Consider the following 20,928-nt stretch of genomic DNA (forward strand, 5'->3'; position numbering starts at 1 on the left):
CCCGTGGCTAAATAATATCAGTACCTGGTATCAAAATGCCAACATTTAAAAAGAACATGTCTTTCTTGAAAGAAAATATAACAAGATTTATTTCACACAACTAAAATTAAATTGAAAATGTTAACAGGGAAAACGTCCACCCAGGAAAAATTAAAAGAGAAACAAATAGTAAATTAAGTTAAAACTCCAAACGAAAATTAAGTTTACAAATTGTGGTCGACCAACGCAATAAGGAAAAGAAAATGAACTAGGCATAACTTAAACTAATATCTTTAAAAGGCTCAACATACCAGAGGAACAGGGTAAATAAAATAAGTCTTTTGTTTATTACTTTTCCTTAACATTTTACTTCCTTAACCACAGAGTTCTCTCCAACAGGAACGGCTACCGGCAGTCCAAATTATAATTATCAGAACGACTGCCTCACACAGGGAGAATAAGAAATACAAATATTAAAAAAATTAATTGCTCAATAATGTGCTCAATATTCCATAAGAGCAAGGGGAAATCATACATTTAAATAGAATCATCACACTAGGTAGCTAGGCTCCGAGAGAGGAATCATCAACATTCATTAGAATCAACAACAGTAACAACAATCACCGGTCGTCATAGCAACGCACACACGCCATGAACAAAGCCATTACGAAAAGTTATAACGGTAACAATGGCTATAACTACGAAAGAGCAAAACATAATTTTACAAGAAAAAATCAAGGCAAGAACCAAGAAAAAAAATTAAAGACAGAGAAAATTAATTTAAATTTCCGTCCTCTTGGTTAGAACTAAAATGGTTCAAAACTTTACCTAGTGGGGTGATTTGGTAGCCACCATAAATAAAACATTACACTATCTGTCAAATTTTTACATAATTTTAGCTTCACCCCAAGTTTAACTGCACCTACAGTACACGATCAGTAGCATGAATACCGCTATATGTGAATTTATGTTTACAACGAATGATACCTTTTGATACATTAGTATTTTTTTTAAAGCCGAGATATAAAAACGGAATGCTATAAGGAGTCCTACATGCCACACTATACAATTAAGTTTTCAAAATAGATGGATGCCGAAAGAAGTTCCTGTTCACTAAGGTCCAGAAGGAATTCCGCTAAAGTAGAGATGACGCCAGAGCGCCATGTTAATACTCACATAGATGATGATCAAATTTTAAGAAAAATAAAAATCCATGCAGTCTGGGGACGCTCCCATGAGGAAAATGTTGATCACTTCAGTTATATTGAGGGCGAGAGGAGGAGCCCTCTCACAAGTTTTCCTTAGCCGTTACCCATTACACAGGCCTGAATTCGCTTCCACATGAGACGCACGGCACACAGACGATCCATCTCCTACAAATCACAACACCTTAATGTTGACTATCGCCCATCAGGATGGGTAATGAAGAGCTCCCAACAAGGAAAGCTCTTATTGGCTAGTGGGCGGAGCATCGTAGAAGGAACTCTCCGTAGAGAGGGCAGCACATACAAGGAACTTTCCTTTCCATAAGTTCAAACCAAGACTTTGAGCGCAATGCTCGGAGAAAATGTAAATTAAATAAAACTTGTAGTAGGGAAAAGAAAGGAAGATAGTTTGAGGAAAATTAGAGTTATAGGACACGAAATTCAATGGCGATTAGCCCACAACTAAAACGTTAGGGGAGAAGGTGAACCAATACGACACCTTCGGTGTCAGGAGGAATGACCTAGATAGGCAGACGTGGGATATGGTAGCCAAGTGGTGTAGTCACTTGCTTCTTGACACGGTGACCACAGACGACATGCATTGGCAGTGTTGAGGCAACTTTCACAATTTACTTCAGAGGCTGCAGATTTCATGAAAAAAAGTTGCGTCTGGTAATGCAGTCTGAAAGAAGTAAAGAAAGGACTATTATGAGATGATTATGTAACTTATTTTTTTAGGCATAACAATGTAATGTCGTGATTTATAGAAATTATGCAGTTCTTTTAATTAATTTTGTATATACTGTACTGTATTTACTCGCATGTCTCTTGCACTCGCTCCCCTCCTGAAAATGTGAGTTTAATAAGCGAGGTGCGAGATATATGGGGAATTAATTGAACTTGATTAAAACAAAAATACCTCTTAATGATGATGTTCTTCTTCTTTTGTGTAATGGTTAACACTATTAGCTGCTGTCCTCAGAGGCCTGTGTTCAATTCCTGGTACTGCCGGAGATTTAAGAAGGGTATGAGGGCTGATATGTGGTTAAAATGGTACGTGCAGCTCACCTCCATTGGGAGTGTGCCTGGAAAGAGCTACACCACCTCCGAATGAGGACACGAGTTAACTTTATTAAATGCTTAACCTGCCTTTCTTCCTATGGAGAAAGCCAGACTTTGACGTGGGTTTGACAATCCATGGCACAGGATGGTTTTGTTACATTTATTTTAAGACCTGAAGACAAACTTGATGATAAAGTTTTCATTTAATGTGTTTGTTTTCTACCATCTTTTTTGTTGCTGTTATTGCAGCTGCAGCAAATGTGACAATAACATAATAACAGTGGAAATCCAATGTTCCAGTACGTCTTGATCCAGCTCCATGACTATGTGGTCAGTATCTTTGCGTTAGGGCCTTGGGGCCCCAGGTTTGATTCTTGGCCGGGATGAGGGTATTTAATTTTAAATGGTTAATTCCCTTGGCTGAGAGACTGAATGTTTGTGATGTCCTCATCATTCTTGCATCTCATACACTACATTACACTACCCTCCATCACACAATCGTGCATTCTCTTATACATGGCAGACACCGTCCACCCTTGTCAGAGTGTCTGCCTTACAAGGGTTGCACCTGGCTAGCAGTAGTAGTCACACAAAGTAGTAGTAGTAAGTACATTCTCAGACAATCTCTCATCTTCATCATACTTATATTTTAGGTTGGGTACTACAAGATACATCCTGAAATTCCTGCCGAGCTATCTGAGAAGGCAAAGAATTTTATTCTGCGATGTTTTGAGCCAGATCCAGACAAGAGAGCTACAGCAGCTGAGCTTCTGGAGGACTCGTTTCTTACTGAGTAGGTCTTTGTTTCATCCTTTTCTTTTTTGTATATGTATGCATTTTTCCAAATTCTACTCTGTTTAAAAATTATTGCTCTTGATTAACTCAAGAAATGAGCAATTTTTGAATTACTGTTTTGAAATTTTTTTAGTACACCATCGTATGTCACTAGGTGTGTGTTTGAATGTGCTCAATCATCTATCTATTTTGATAACTGTACATTTGATTAGACAAACTGAAGATAAATTAGAAAGAAAAAAGTGCTTGGATGAGCTACCTGCAGAACAGCTCACAAGAAAAATATCACTGTTACTTAAATAATTACAAAACTTCATATTTTCAATTCCTGGTAGAACAAGGGCAGGAGGAGAACATTCAATTCTTGATGTATGTAATGCAATACTGACGAACATTGAGTTCTACTGTTTCTCATAAATGTAGTGAAAAGGATGGTCTTCCAGAAATGAAGGCCTTATTAGACCAGATGAGTGAAGTCTCTTGATCCATTTAATAATTTATGACTATTAGACATGTTTCCCTCTAAAAAGAATGTTATACAGTGAACTCTTACTGTTTTGGACTGATGGGCACTGTAAATTCAGTATGGACAACCAATTAATAATTTCTTCCTTCTACTCTGTTCTACTGTTCCATTTAACTTTGCACCAGTCTCCTGTCAGTACTCCTGACTGTCTCCACTGGAGCCCTTGTGAATCTAGAGTCGCACCTCACCACACAAGTTTATCTAAAGTTAAAATGATTTCTTTTAAGGAAGGAAGAATTCCACATGAAGGGCATTTCTTCTCCATCCTTGCCTCAGTACAATGCTCTTTCAGTCTTTCACTTTTTCACCCACCCAGCTACTGTTTTCTGCATTCTGACTCTATCAAACAATATTAAGAAGAGCAATGAACCTTTTTGACCCATCATATCCTCACAACAAATATTTTATATTTCAGTAAGAAAATTTGGTAAAATAATGATGTTTGGACTTCAACTCATTTGTATCAGATCTCGCCCATCAGGGTTCAAGTTAGAATAGATTACCATAGCAAATACTCCAGGACATTTAGGACGCTAAGTTTTTTTAGTTCTTGTATTTTGAAAGGTTCTTTTTCGTGATGAAATTTAAATCTTATTCTCTTATTTATTATTGTCTGTTTGGGATCACCGCTGCCCACCCGAAATGGGGAAGAGCCATAGAAAAGGTGGGCTAACCATCGGAAGTTAAAGTTACACTTTTGTTTGGCTGGACGACTGCACCCAGCGGATCATCCCATATGTGGTCAAAACAGTAAAGGAAAACAATTTATAATTGGAACGTGGAATGTCCAAGCACTGCTTTATATCAGACAGACAGACCTGAAAGGAGAACAGCTTGTGTTGCCCATGAGCTTTCTAAAATGAATATTGATGAAGCTGCCTTTACTGAAACAAGATTATCCAGTGAAGGCAAAGTTATTGAATCCAGTTCAAGATACACCATCTTTTGGAAGGGTAAGGAGGATAACTCTCATCTCTGCTTTATTCTCGTACATTAGATACTGATGAAGATGCTAGGTACCAGTTCTAAACTTGATTTCCACAACCATCTCCAAGATACCAGTTCAAGATAAGCTCTTTCTACTGGGTATCTTCAGTGCTAGAGTTGGGAAGGATAATCTACTATGGGAAAATGTGATGAGCAAACAGGGACTCGGTAGTTGCAATGCCAACGGATTGCTGCTTCTTGGTCTCTGTACTTAAAATGAACTTATCTTAACTAATACGTAGCGTCGCCTACCTAATTGCTTCAAGACCACATGGATGCACCCTCGCTCGAAGCATTGGCACATCCTTGGTTATACCATCACTCAACATTGTGATAAGAAGGAAGTCCTTATCACCCGGACAGCTAGAAATGTCAGTGATTGCTAGATGGATCACAAGCTACTATTATCTCAACTTAGGACCAGTCTTCGCCGTAAACTACCCAGGCATTTTCAAACTCTGTCCAGGCAGAAATTTGGTACATCTAAACTTCGAGATGGATCCACTGCCATGAATTTCGACAACATGATCTCTGACAGGCTGGGAAATGCTCCAGTCAACACAAAGAATGTTGAGCAGGAAAGGGCTACATTTTGGAAAGTAATCACAGAATCAGCTGAGAAAACCATTGGTTTTAAGAAAAAGTAAGACAAGACTTGTTTGATGAGAACAACAAAGACATTTTATGTGCCATCAGTGTAAAATGAGAAGCCCATCTATCCTTTCTTAAAGATCCATCTTCAGATGCAAAGGAAGTGCACTCAAGCATAAATGTCAGGGGCAAGTAAGGTAGATAAAAAAACAACTGGTGGCAGCAGAAAGTTCAAGAACTGCAAAGTATGTTTGATGCCAGAGACCTGCATAACTTGTATGCAGGAATAAATAGTTATATGGCCTAACTCACTCCTCCTCTGGAACAGTGAAAGCTGCTGATAATGCTACCACTATTACTGATAGTCAAGAAATCTTAGAGCATTGGAAAGAACGTTTCTCCGCTCTTCTTGATCAGAGTTCAAATGCTACTGAAGACTTTCTCTATGATGTGCCTCTACATATCCAACAACCATGGATGGCTCTCCCACATTCAAGGAATTCAATGCAGCTCCAGTAAACTGAAACCTGGCAAGGCTCCTGGCCTAGATAACCTCTGAAATTGATTCAAAGTGGAAGCCAGACTTTATACTTTTAATATGGGAAACCTGCAAAGTACCTGGTGACCTTAAAAGTGTCTGTTAGGTCATCACCCCAGAGGCTGGTTGGATCCTTGAACAGCACTATCAAAGGCGGCTGTGCAGTTATAGGAAAACCACAAAAACCAATGGCAGCACCAAAATGAGGCGTACTAGGCAAGATGAGGAGTGAGTAGTTTGTATTGCTTTCCTTACATTACTGTTTTCAAAAATGGTGATCGTAGACTTTTTGGGAACTATCGTGGTATATCATTGCTATATATAGAAGGTAAAATTCTTGCTAGAATTTTGCTCAATCGCCTGCAGATTATTTCTGAGAGGATCCTACCTGAACCGCAATGTGGTTTACAAACATCCAGAGCCACAACAGATATGATCTTCTGTACAAGCGAAATCCAGGTAAAAAGCAGAGAGCAACAGACTCCTTTATACCTAGTGTTCTATGAGCTGGAAAAGGCTTTCGACTCAGTTCCGAGACCAGCTATGTGGACAGTACTGAAACACTTTGTCTGTCCGCAGCATTTTGTAGATCTGGTCAAGGTCTTCATGATAACATGTCTGGGAAAATCATTCATCAAAATATTATCTCTGATCCATTTCCAATTGCTCATGGATTGAAATAAGGATGTGTGATAGCTCCAACACTCATCGCTCTTTATTTGGCTGTCATGCTATATGAATATCTACAGACAATCAAGCTGTCAAGGTCAGATATCTCTTCGTTGTCTGGCTCCATGGCTAAATGGTTAGCGTGCTGGCCTTTGGCCATAGGAGCCCCGGGTTCGATTCCCGGCAGAATCGGAAATTTTAACCACCATTGGTTAATTTCTCTGGCACGGGGGCTGGGTGTATGTGTCGTCTTTGTCATCATTTCATCCTCATCATGACGCGAAGGTCGCCTACGGGCGTCAAGTCAAAAGACCTGTACCTGGCGAGCCGAACATGTCCTCGGACACTCCCGGCACTGAAAACCATACGCCATTTCATTTTCATTTCATCTCTTCGTTGTGGGACTGTTCAATCTGGCTAGACTTTGCTCCCAAAAGCTTACTAAGATTTTCTCCATTATGGAATTGCAAATGCAGATGACACTGCCGCACTTGCTCTCACACCTGAGAAGCTGCAGCAGTCAGTCAGTTGTTTCAAAAGTTCTTGCGATCGTTTTGGTCTCTCCATTAATGTTCAGAAAACCAAAGTACTCTCAAAGCCTGCACCTGGGTCGAACCTCCCAGCTTTCAATATCTCCATTGCGGATACTACACTGGAGCCGTTTGACCACTTAATATATCTAGGAAGTATCCTCTCAACAAATGCTAACTGCTCACAAGGAGAATTGGTGCTGCCCACTCAGCATTTGGAGGTTTATCACATTGTGTCTTCATGAATAAGGACCTTAGAGTGCATACCAAGATCATGGTTTACCATGCTGTTGTCATATCAACACTGTTTTACGGTTGTGAAACTTGGAGTCTCTACCATCAGGATATCAAAAAACTAGAGCGCTTCCATTTGCAAAAACTTAGATCTATCTTGGACATCAAATGGGAGGACCGTGTCAGCAAACTTGCAGTTCCTGAGGAAGCTCATGCTATAAGCATTGAGTCTACCATCATTGGCCACCATCCGAGATGGATGGGGCACATCTGTCACGAGTGCAACCAGGCTTCCTCGTAGACTACTCTATGGTGAACTCTGCTCCGGCACAAGACTTCATGGAGTCCCTTTGAGGCATTTCAAAGATCAGTTAAAGCATACTATGAGAAGAACTGGAATTAACACTAAATTCTTGGATATACTTGCTGAGAGTCATTCATTTGGCACTACACCGTTTCTACATCAGTTCCGGTGTTTGATGAGGAACGCCGATGACGTGAAGAGGATAAACGACTAAGACGGAAGCTCCATCAAGCTCACCACTGCCCTCACCCAGCCATTCCATGTGATCTGTGTGGATGTATGTTTCATGCCAAGATTGGGCTACTAAGGGCTGGTTGCATAAAGAGTTTGATCTTAGATCAGAGACTAAATTGATCTCAGTTCATGCTAAACTCTAATTTTTTGTTCTTGTATGAATGTTAATCTGAGATCAGTTTTCACTGAACTAGGATTAACTTTGACTGGTGAAATTTCTCTGATCAAACTCATTGATCTCAGTTCAAGGAGTTGTTTTCTAATCAACATACAAGAACAGCTGATTGTGAACATAACATTACCTGCGTTGTTACGATAAATGTTAAGAAAATACATAAAGGACTAACATAGTACATCATTAGCTATAGTTAATGAATATTGAATTTTCACGACCGCATTGTAATCGAAACAGACTTTCAACGTATTAGGTCGTGTTACGTACATGTAGTACGTGTTGAAGAGATGTTAAGTACAGAACAAAAATGGCCAGCCGGACACCAGTGGGATCCGAACCCATTTTTGTTCTGTACTTAACATCTCTTCAACACGTACTACATGTACGTAACACGACCTAATACGTTGAAAGTCTGTTTCGGTTAGCTATAGTTGTTGACTGTATATAGACTATATTATACGTCTTATAATGCAGTGAAACATAATTCTACAAGATAACATCTATGAAATGCTTACAATATTGTATTATCTCGTTCATGTTTTACAGATATCTGATTGCTGAGATACAGAGGGTTATTCAGCTAAGTTGTCTGCCTCAAATAACACATGGACCGTTCAAGATATACCCAGTATAATGGCATCAATATCCTCTGACATAATGGTATTAACTTTTGTTTTTAAAATTGAACTACACTGTTTTCTACACCTAGCCTTAAATCTACAAACATTTCAAATTCTGATTATTCCTAAAATCAATCAGAGTATTGCTCGAGAAAATGTAATTTATTCAAACGTGCTTAATTTGCCAGCTGGAGTCTGCCCTGTTCGATTCACACTACATATGAAAAATGAGCTAGCTGTTGACATACAGAGTTGCTTCACCATTTCCTGACAACTACGTGTTCGCTCTGCTGTGCTGATAAATGCACTATGATCAAATGTATGACTTCACACCTTTAATATCACCGTAGGTAACAGGTAAAGGAAAAGGCGGACATGCGACGGGCTCTGTGTGACAACATTTTTATCCTGACGTGGTATTAAACCACACAAGACTGAACGAGAGCTAGTACAAGTGGGCAATCGCCCCTTCTTAACACTAATTGATTCACAACTAAGTGTTTTTTATTTTCCACTTTGTGGATACACTAATTGAAGAATGAATAAAAGAAAGAGAACGGCAGCTTGGCCGTGAAAATGGAAGACTTGTTAGTCTTCGCAAACCTAATATCGTCGGGATCAGAAAAGAACAAGGGTTGACAATTTTAGCTTGTATTATGTAAATTGGTTCAACCCCTCCCCCTTTTTTTCACTGAAGATGTCTCAAACAAGCCGAAACATGTTTGAATTTGATTACTCCATCTAATGATGGAATTATATGATGTATTGAATTAGGAGGATACACTTAATTTTACCTTTGTAAAGTGAAAACCGTCAATACAGAATGATTCTGATATCTTGCAATTGACTGAGGGAAGTCGGATAGGAAAGGAAACCTGTCACATATCTGTTTTTTCCTTCACCTTTGTTTGCTGCAAGGAAATCATATGAAGAAATTCCAATACATGCTGCAAACGTTGTTCATAAAAGAGAGAACACTGCTATGAGGATAGTAGTTATTAATGATGTAATACTGTTTACGATAGTATACAGTTGGCTATTGCGAGAAGTGCATAATACAGTTGTTCAACTAACCTAATTATTGGAATAGTATATCTACAACAACAACAAAGGATAATTTAAATACAAACACCTGAAACATAATGTATTTTACAGTTAATGTCACTACTAAGCACTTAAACTCAATCTTCCCAATTTTCTTCTTTTCTAAAATTTCCAACTCTTGAATACCTTATCGAGATTTAAGGTCTCCATTTTCACCCTATATTCAGCTTGTGAACATTCTATTTTCATCTTGTGCTCACTTTCTAAACATTCTAACCGTCTCTTATAAAACAAAAACTTAATTTCGAGTACACTGTCAGTCTTCTTGCTCTTCAGCGACCTTGACTTCGTGACTTCATCAGCTGTTTTCGAGCTCAAAGCAAGAGCAGTGTGCAGATCAGCTGGTAGGCATATTGATTTCGAAGCAGGAACCTGCAATAGAAGAAATAAGATGCATAGGCCTATTGCTTGCCGACAAATTTAACTTGTGTAATAAAGGACTAATGTAAGATTTCTTCACTTACTTGTTCAATACAACCTCATTTTGGACTGGTATCTCTTCCAACAATATCAAATGCACTGCAGTAGCATGTGACTCATCAGAGGTAAAGACGGAAATACTCATTGCCGCCTTGCAGCTCTGAAACAAAGGAACATTCGTTGAAGTGTAACAGCAAAATTATTTCGATTTAAAAGGCAGCCGATAACAAAATGATTTAGGTCTCTAAGGTAGCATCTTACACATGAAAATGCAGCTCACCTGACATAACCTCAGGATGAAAATTGGCGTTGCCGTCATATGCATTGGCTAGGGGGAAAATTTGGGCCTGCAGGGCAGTAAACAATTCCTGTCCCGTCTCATCCACGGTTGGTTTATTAAAATTACCACCTCCTGTCTTGTTCAGTTGAATCTTTAAAAAAGTGCACTAGTATGTTAATATTTGCGTTGTGTCTGATAACAAAGTAATATTTCCATATAGTTATAACTTACCTTAGCATGGGCAAATGCTTTCTTCATTCTCTTTTTTATATTCTCATAGCACAACTTTTTTTGCCAAGATCGATTAGGCCGATTTATGTTACAAGAATTGAAATCGGAGGCAGCATTTTTCCACGCATTCTGCTTTTGTGTGGATGTTATCGCATCCGTCATTTTTGAATTTGTAATATGTTTATATTTCTCCAAAACTATTTCAACTAGGAAATCCTTGTCCTTGGAAAAATTGGGAGAACGGTCCTTTTTCTGCTTAATTTCGATCATTATGTTTTCTTCCTTTTACACAGCACACGGAAATATGCAGGAAAATAGTCTCAAACTGCGCGCCGCGAACAGCGATACTAGGCTGTTTCTACGATATTGCCAAGTGCTCACATATGAATTGAGATCAAAACTAAACTTCGATTAGTTGATCCTAGATTATTGTTGTACAACACGACACCGGTCTGATCTCAGATTATTTTCTGAACTTAGATCAGAACTGATCTCCAGTCAATGATGTTTATGCAACCGGCCCTTTGTCATATGAAACGTATTCACAAAGCATTGCAAGCGTGAAAATTTAAACTGCTTAAGAATATGTTTACTCAGATACGAGTTGCAGCCGATCACGACGATTGTCTAATTAATTTTTAGAACCTTTCCGTATCTTTAATTTGTCTTTTCTTTCTGTTCTAATGATTATGTAAATATATTTTCAGCATTATTATGCTGAAATCGCATGTTAAAATGATAATTTACAGTCTCAAGAAGAAATATATAAATTTATCTTATAAGCCAAACTTGTGCTCGGAAATTGAACACTCCATTTTTCATCTCTGATTCATACTGTGTTTTTTCTTTTGAAGGAAGAAGAAGAGTTCTCGATTGGCCGCTCCTCAGGAATTCAGCCGTAGTATTTCTGTACCAGCAGACCGGGTGACTGCTAAATTTGAACGATCGAGTAACAATCATACCATTACAAATCGTGGGCAAACATCACCTGACGATGGGTAAGTATCAATTGCATCAACAGAAAAGTAAAAAAGAATTTGTTTTTTCTGATGTGCTTGTTCTTCTGGGTCTCAGAATGAAATAGAAGTTAGGAGCAGACCTTTCATGCAGTAACCTTCTGGTTTTATTGGCCTTGTTATTTACAGATACTCAAGGACATTGTACCCATGCAAAACTGAAATGTGGTTTTGACCTTTCAAATGCCAACGTCACTGTTACAAAATTCAGAGTCTGGGTCATATAATGTCTTTTGTCATGTGAATTGCCTAATCTTTCACAAGATCCACAATGTCAGCTTTGATGTTGTACATGTTTCTCCTATATATACTGAGCAAGTTGGCTGTGCGTTTAAGGGTGCGCAGCTGTGAGCATGCATTCTGGAGATATAGGGTTCGAACCCCACTGTCGCCAGTCCTGAATGTGGTTTTCTGTGGTTTCCCATTTTTCACACCAGGCAAATGCTTGGGCTGTAATTTAAGGCCATGCATCGAGCTCGATAGCTGCAGTCGCTTAAGTGCGGCCAGTATCCAGTATTCGGGAGATAGTAGGTTTGAACGCCACTGTCGGCAGCCCTGAAAATGGTTTTCCGTGGTTTCCCATTTTCACACCTGGCAAATGCTGGGGCTGTACCTTAATTAAGGCCACGGCCGCTTCCTTCCCACTTCCAGCCCTTCCCTGTCCCGTCATCGCCATAAGACCTATCTGTGTCAGCGCGACGTAAAACAACTAGCAAAATAAAATTTAAGGCCATAGCTGCTTCATTCACACTCCTAGCCCTTTCCTTCCCCATTGTCGCCATAAGACCTACCTGTGTCGGAGCAACATAAAGCAACTTGTAGAAATTTTTTTAAAATAAGCTCCTTTATATTTTGTATCGGATCCTCTAGAATTGATAGTCACTTTGGTGTAAGTTCTTCTATTGTACAGTTGGAATAGCTGCTGGATTTGGTAAATGTTCATTTAGTCTTTAATGCCATTCACCATCTATACCCAACAGCAGGTTGGCTATCAGTTTCTCATTGCAGAAGATGTTATTTGCTTCCTTTCATGAGGTGCCAATGTATTCCATTTTGCACTGGCTAATTAAAGTTAGTACCTCACGCATCTGCCTTTGCCCTCTTTAGAACATTGTTGTTGAGTTTTTAGGACCCATAAAATGTAGCATCCTCCTGTGGATGCACATTTTAAAGGCTTTGAGATCTCTTGCTGAGGCATCTTTTAGTGTCAGTTCTTCCAGACCAAACAACAGTACTAACCAACAGTAAGGTTTGACTGTCCATTGTCATACTTTGAGGCTAGGATCATCATTATAAAATAGAGTTCTGATGTTTTTAAAATTTGACCTAACTGCTTCTGTTCAACTGTGGATTTCTACATTAAGGTCTAAGTTTTTGTAATCTTGCATCCCGGATATATAATTGAAAGTTTTTCTCAGTAAGCTGACAATTTAGCTGTAATGAAACATCTTAGTATGACTGGTGGCTGAAAATTATGAATTATGTGTTTGTGGTATGTATATTCATGACCTGTTTACATCCTGTGAGGTTGATCTGGTTGGTCAAGGACTGTAGGTCATTGATGTTGTGTTATCACTTATTAATAGAGTGTTATCTGTGTCTGAATGATTGAATTTATCATTTTGTTGATGTTTATATCTAGTTTTGAATTTGCTGAAACTTAAAATATTCTACCTGGATATAAGTTGCTCATGTTTACTAAATCCAAATACCGTACTTACTCATGTATTAGACCCCCTTGTGTATTAGAGCCCCGTGGCTTTTTGAGACAAAAGAAAATGAAAAAAATCTCGCATACAAGACCCCCAACGTAATTGGTCACAGAAGAACAACGATTACTGCAGCTCCGATGACATCACACACAAAATTTGTGAATAGTTTTGTCCGCTTGACCCGCACAATGCAAACCCACGACAAAGTCATGCGGTGCATCTGTGTTTTGTAGTTAAGAAATGTCGCCTCCGCAGCGTAGGTGACATTTCACAAATAGGTGAATAGCTCCGTGTCCAACCCACACATTCCAAGCACACATCAGTCATGCTATTTGTCTGTTTTACTTAAGAATGTCTTCCTGCGTAATGGTTAGTTTAAATAGCTGCCGTTCTGGCGGGCCTGAATTCGATTCCTGGTACTGCAGTCCCAGAGATTTAAGAATGGCAGTAAGGTTAATATGCGGTAAAAATGGTACATGCAGTTCTCCTCCATTGGGGGCTGCACCACCTCGAAACAAGGAAACAAGTTTGCTTTAGTTAAGGAATAATATTTATGGTTGTTGCTATTAATATAGCAGGCGAGATCATTAACAAAGTGATCGTTTAATATCTCGTAACTTGGGCCAATATGCGTCGTTTTTGGAGAGAAGTAGGTTTAAAACAATCTAATTTCTGTATGAGGTCAAGTAAGAAGTGAGACAGCTTCGTAGCAAGTTTTTACGACTGGATGCCCTTCCTAACAACCTCATCAGAGGAATTAATGAGATGAAACAAATGACGTGATATAAGAGTAACTAAAATTGACTACATTTATTTTATATATAGGCCTAAAAGTCATGTGTTCACCATTTATTGTCTTTTTAAATTTAGAAATACTGTCTTCCAATGAAAATAGCCAGTAAAACTCAGAATACATTCATAAGTTTGCTGAAGAATTGTGTAAAATGTTTACATGTACAAATTATAGCTCTTTATAGCCTAGAAGTTATGTATTCACTGCACAAAATTTGAGGTTATCACGTATTGGACCCCGCTTACTTTTTTTACTGTAAAAATGGGGGGGAAAAAGGGTGTCTATTTCTGTAGAAGCTACACATTTCTATACCGTATTTTCTCGCATAATTAACGCTCTTGCATAATTTATACATCCCAATATTTTTGGGTCAAAAGTGCATAAAAAGAAATGTTCACGTATTTGATGCACCCACTTCTTCAAACATCCATCACGCAGCTCCGGATGCGTTTCAAAATAAAGATATCAGCTACTAAAGTAGCAGCCTTCCTGTTGCGAAACAGGGCATTCATATACCGGGCAACGTGCTGTTATTAGCTAGTAGGAAATGTCACCGCACTAGTTCAGTGAGAGGAACAGCCCAGAAGTGACTGGTGACAATCTATTCCAGTCTGGTACAAACGTACTTTACGAGTGTTTCAGGTATGGGAGATGTGTTTTCTGTGATCTTAAATTGTTTGTTAGTCACAGTGAGCAAGTATTCGAGTAATACTGCATCATATAAATACGCGGTGATCAGTTACACCGAAACATATGGGAATAGGGCTGCCAAGTATTCAGTGTCCAAATGCAACCTGCACTAACCCGGTAACAGAAGTGTTCTTGAAGCGACCAACAAGTTTCGCAAAGCATTTCACGGACCAAAAATTTCAAGTTTCTGCAAGTTGAGGAGGATCTGCTTAAATATATTTCGTTATGCAACGTGTGATATGCCGTTTCTCATGAAATGCTGTTTTTTAAAGCACGAGAAATAGCCAGTGCACATGGAATTAGTGTCTCGGATTTGAAGGTTAACCGCAGCTGGAGGAGTTTTATGAAGAAAAAGGATCGTTCTTCGACGAAGTATAACATTATGCCAAAAAATGCCGAATGATTCCTACCAAAAAGCAATTGATTTTCATCGCTTTGTGATTGGGAAGTGTATAGTGAAGGAATATTTGATCTCCCAAATAGGAACCACACGTCAGACACCAATCAGTTTCCATATGCCACAAAGTCGAACAATTGATAAGAAAGGGACATTGAGTGTTATTGTACACGTTACCGGAAGCAAAAAAACGATGTACTGCAGTGCTTGCTGTAAAAGCTGACAGCAGACAGCTTACATCTTACATTGTTTTAAAATGAAAAACAATGCCTAAAGTCAGATTTCCACGAGGGATCCATGTTCGTGTCCAAGAAAATAAAGGGTGGATGGACACGTCACTCGTAAAAGATTGGACACGAAGTCCAGGTCTAGCAGGGTCCCTCCTTCGATGCCCAGCTATTCTCGTGCTGGACAGTTTTATTTTGTTTTGCCGGTATGTCATTATTATGACATTAGATGAATTGCACTTTTATTAGTTCATGTTTAATTCACTTCAGGTCGTATTGTGAGCTTGAAACGGGAAGAATATTTTCCAGTGTTGGTACTTCAAACCTGCATGTCCAACTTACCTGATGTAGGCCTACCCTATTTGACTTTTCAGAAAAAATCTCATGCCGGAATTTTACGTCACATGACGATAACCGCAAATGAGTTGAACCAATTGTATTTATATTATATTTGATATACCTTTTAAATGTAAATGAATTATAAATAATTTTTAAATATCTGAATTCCTTCAATAATTTACACATCCAAAGTTTTCGCCTGTCCTTTTCGTAAAAAAAAAAGAAGTCTTAATTACGTGAGGAAATACGGTAGTTGGCCTGTTATTTCTATTATTTTATTATTAGGTTGTGCCCAAGTAGAATTAAAATGTAGTTATTATATCAATTAGTTTCTTATTTGCTTCATTGTTGTGAAATCTTTATGTAGTATACAGTATCTTCCCTCTGATGTATACAGTATATATATTCTAATAATACGCTATTTTATTTCTCGAAATGGTCTGACATCATAGTTAGCAGGTTTGAGCCCTGTTGGTAAAAAAAATTCCACCATCACAGTGTTGGCTGGCAGGGTAGGAGAGGTGGTGGTATACAATTCTTAATCACTAGATTGCGTGCCGAAAGCCTGGATTCGATCGAAAACCTTTCTCAACATCATCATCATCATTTCGATGCAAACCTTTCTGCAGTGTTAATATACACTAGTGTCCAAAAGTTAAGCATAAGTTATGAGTAAGCAGGGCAACAGGAAATAGACCGCAAATCTCACGACATGTGCACCTACCAACTTTACATGTTAGCTTTGTATAGATAAGGAGTGTTCCCTGCTTTGACTAATAGCGTAACCGCGAGGTAAACACAGCCAGTGCTTGCCCCCCATATTCCCTCAGTCGTGTTTGCCTTGTTAAAGTGTCCGGAGTGTAGCCTTGTGGTGAACGTGACAACATAGTAACACAACAACGCCATTTGGACTCGTTTTGCAGGATAGAATACTCGGCCGCCTGGAAGCAGGCCAGACACAGACCGAAGTCGTCGTATCCTTGAATGTGCCACAAAGTGTCATTTCCAGGCTTTGGAGACGATTTCGAGATGCAGGAGATGTTAGTCGTAGGCCAGTACCAGGTTGACCAAGGGTAATCACCCCACAGCAGGACCGATATCTGGCCTTAACCACCCGACAAAATCGGAGTGCACCTGCAAGACAATTGTCGGCGGAGCTTGCAGCCGTCTCAGGGGTTGCCATTTCCCGGCAAACTCTGTACCGGAGGCTCAGAACAGCAGGGCTGTTTGCCCGACGTCCAGCGGTGTGCGTTCCGTTCACTCCAGCACAGAGATTTACTGTGGAGCCGTCAACATTGAAATTGGACCATGAATGAATGAATGAATGAATGAATGGAGGCATGTGCTCTTCACAGATGAATGTTGCTTCAGTTTGCAGAACAATTCCCATCGCACATTAATCTGGAGAGAACCGGGTAGCCGATACAACCACAGGAACATCGTGGAGCGGGACCAGTATGGTGGTGTGGCGTCATGTGTGGGGCAGCATTATGTTGAATGGCCGTTCGGACCTGCATATCTTCATGGGTGGTCCGAGGAACACTGTTAAAGCCTGGAGATACAGGGATGAGGTACTGAGACCACATGTTCGACTCTTCAGAGGTGCGGTTGGTCCAGACTTCCTCATAATGTACGATAATGCCTGACTGCTCCGCGCTGCTCTGGTGGTTGAATTTTTGGCTGGGGAAGACATTCATTGCATGGACTAGCCAGCAAGGTCTGCGGATCTGAATCCTATAGAACATGTCTGGATGCATTGGGGAGGCGAATTGCATCCTGTCAGCCTCCACCAAGGACCCTCCAAGACCTTCGCTTGTCCTTTCGGAGGAATGGGATCGACTGCCACAAGAGCTCTTGGACAATTTGACAGCATGCCACATTGCTGCGAAGCATGTGTGGCCGTTAGGGATAACCATACACCCTATTAACAGCATATTTTGCCAAGTGTACCTTAGCTATCAGAACCTTTCTGACACTGTTTTTTTTTTTTTTTGGACAAGATGTGTGACTTGTGGTGTGTAATTCAGCTTCCATTTGTTCAGCAATCCGTCTGACACTGAGCTCGATAGCTGCAGTCGCTTAAGTGCGGCCAGTATCCAGTAATCGGGAGATAGTGGGTTCGAGCCCCACTGTCGGCAGCCCTGAAGATGGTTTTCCGTGGTTTCCCATTTTCACACCAGGCAAATGCCGGGGCTGTACCTTAATTAAGGCCACAGCCGCTTCCTTCCACTTCCTAGACCTTTCCTATCCCATCGTCGCCATAAGACATATCTGTGTCGGTGCGACATGAAGCAAAATAGCAAAAAAAAATCTGTCTGACATTCCTATCAGGCGGTATGGCCTTGTTTAGTGATTATGCTTAAGTTTTGGACACTAGTGTAGAATGAGGACATGTGATGCTGTGTAAGGTGATTCATCCATCAGGTGGGAACGTCAAGTCTTGAGCAGACACCTTTGTACGTTTCAATAAGAGTAGTCTATGAGCTGGCACTGGGTTTCACTCTCCCTTCCTATTACATATCATGTCATTCATTTCATCTCCTTAACTCCCTTGATATTGACGTCAGGAAGGGTATCCGGTCGTAAAAACTTGCTATGAAGATTCATCTCACTTCATCCCTGACCGTGTAGAGAAATAGGACAAGGGTTGGACACATACAAGCATTCTATTTTATTTCTGTTGATATTTTCATATTTCATGACTGAGGGAGGCAGGTGTAGGATTTGTGGGTGTGAAGTTGGTATTAAGGAGAATGAGGGAAGAGACAATGAGTTTTGTCGTCATCATCATCATAATTTTTTCACTCCAGCAAGCTGGGTGCGGTTGTGTACGAGCCTCCTCTAGTTTGTCCTATCCATCCATAGTTGCTGCTCATATATGCGATGCCAGTTCACATCTCTAATTTCAAGGTCCTTCAATATCTGTTTTTCCCAAACATCGCAAGGTCTTCTTGTGAGTCTGTTCCCAGGAACATTGTGGTCAAAGTAAGTTCGAGGAGTCCTGTGAGGGTCCATTATTTTTATGTGACCATACCATTGCAATCTCTCCACTTTTAGAGTCTCCAGCAAGCTTCTTTCCATTCTAAGCTGTTGCCGGATATCCACATTCCTTATTTTATCCATTTTTGTTTTTTGTAGACAAGAACGAAGGAACTTCATTTCTGTTGCATGAAGACGACTCTTTGTTGGTCCAGTAAATGTTGCTGCTTCCAGGCCATACATCATACTCGATATATTTTGTACAAGGTGATAAAAAGTGCCCCAAAGTTTTTAGTAATGGATATTGGTCAAATAGAAAAGGTAAAGAAATTCAAATATTTGGGTGAGACAATTCAAGAAAATGGTTTAGAAATATCTGCTATAGAGGAGAGGATACAAAAGATGGAAAGAGCTTACGGTATAACTAAGAATACTTTTAACTAAAGGTGTTTATCAAGAAAACTTAAAATAAAGCACTACAACACAGTAGTGAAACCAGAATGCCTTTATGCCAGCGAATGTCAAGCACTGAACTCCAAGCTCGATAAATTAGTAGAAAGTAGAATAATAAGGAAAATATTAGGTCCTCTAATTGCAGAGTTTTGGAAATTAAGAAGTAACAATGAAATTTACCAGAACATAGAAAACATATCAGAAACAATAAGAAAAAGGAGATTGCTATTTCTTGGACACATTTACAGAATGGATGACAATAGACTAACTAAACGAATCTTCAAGTACCTTTGGGAAAAGAAATCAACTACCACCTGGATTCAAGAAGTCAAGAAAGACCTGGAAAGGAACAACATACGAGAAGAAGAATTATTGGAAAGAAAGATTTTTAGGAAGAAAGTCTTACAAATGGAAGGATTGCAAGGTGGGAAGGAAAAGAAAACAGGCACAAAGTGGACTGAAGACAGGAAAAAGAAGCACAGTGAAACAATGAAAGAATACTGGAAGAAAAGGAAAGAATTGTGGAAGAGTTGAAATTGTAACGTGGTCCTTAGAAGGCAGGAACGCAAGAAGAAGAAGAAAACAAAAATCTACCTCAAAACAACTAATCTGGCCCTACCCTGACCTTGCATTCACCACATGACTGTACACTCCATATGACCTTCACAACAGATTATGCTGCAAGAACCGCTGACTGTGCTTTACAACAGATTCGGCTCACTCCCTTGTAATCAGTACTGCTTACTCCGCATGCTTTATTCCATGACCTAATTCCTCTGGATTCAATTAAACCAAATGACAACAATTGCATACAATACTCAATATCGCAATTGGTAAGGCATCTACATTCCAAGATACCAAAACATTTACTCACTAACTACTTCGCCACCTCCACAATCTTTATCACTTGGTCTTACTTAGCCTCCAGGCTCGAATTCAAACTACTTCACTATATCCACATCACCCACACTTAACTAGCTTCTAAATTTTTCAACAAACTCCAACGATTGAATATCCTCATACTCTTAACCACTTCTCCCTTACATCCTGACATATCGTCCTGTGCCCCTTCCTCTTCCATTTTTTTCACACAGGAATTTTTTACCGCACATAAATACCTGTTCAGTTCTCCATTTTCCCATTCCTTAATAATCCACCTTATAATACCCTGCTCATCTCCTTTACCTAAAATCTTCCGATGTTTGGTACTCAGTAAACTATTTCTAATCTTATTTGTTTCTTCACACTTACCTCATAAGTGAAAATCACCGTTCTCTGCCCCACAAAGTATACATACTGCCCTATCTCTACCTCTTAGCCACCCTGTATTTCTATGTAGCCTCAACAACCACCATACCAACCCTCTCCTCCTCAACCTATCAACATATCTAATATATATCCCCGTTACTTCCTCAACTTTATTAAAAACACTAAGGGAACTTCTTAATCTACTTTCTGCCAATAATTTCTGCCTACCCAGATCTCTAATCCTCCTTACCAGTACCTTCATCCCTCTAGCTTCTGTCTTCGTCCACACCTCTTCTCACATGTACCCCAGGCCTATCATCTCCAAGTATCCCTTAATTTTATCTAGCCAGCATCCCTTATACATACTCTTCCATTGTTGTTCGTACGCGGCCTGTAATACCCTCCCTCCTTCCTGTCTTTTCAAATTCATCCAATATCTAACTATTCTTTTCACACAGTGATTCCAAATCCTCCCCACACATTAATTCCACCCCTGCATTGGCTGTGCACATCGGGAGCCCCAGCACCATCTTACCAAAATTAGTAATAATTCGTCTTAACTCAACTCTTTTGTCATCCAACCCCCAAAC

General features: G+C 39.6%; 1 protein-coding gene across 1 annotated transcript in view; it reads left to right on the plus strand.

The window, feature by feature from the left end:
• The window catches only part of Ask1 (apoptotic signal-regulating kinase 1), a 226,847-nt gene that overhangs the window by 84,683 nt on the left and 121,236 nt on the right, over positions 1 to 20,928 (plus strand). Inside the window, exons 13-14 of the mRNA XM_067152155.2 lie at positions 2,900 to 3,039; positions 11,339 to 11,482. Coding sequence (XP_067008256.1) covers positions 2,900 to 3,039; positions 11,339 to 11,482 — 284 coding nt within the window. The remainder of the gene's footprint in view (positions 1 to 2,899; positions 3,040 to 11,338; positions 11,483 to 20,928) is intronic.

Source organism: Anabrus simplex, chromosome 8, assembly GCF_040414725.1.
Source record: "Anabrus simplex isolate iqAnaSimp1 chromosome 8, ASM4041472v1, whole genome shotgun sequence".
NCBI classification, from domain to species: domain Eukaryota; kingdom Metazoa; phylum Arthropoda; class Insecta; order Orthoptera; family Tettigoniidae; genus Anabrus; species Anabrus simplex.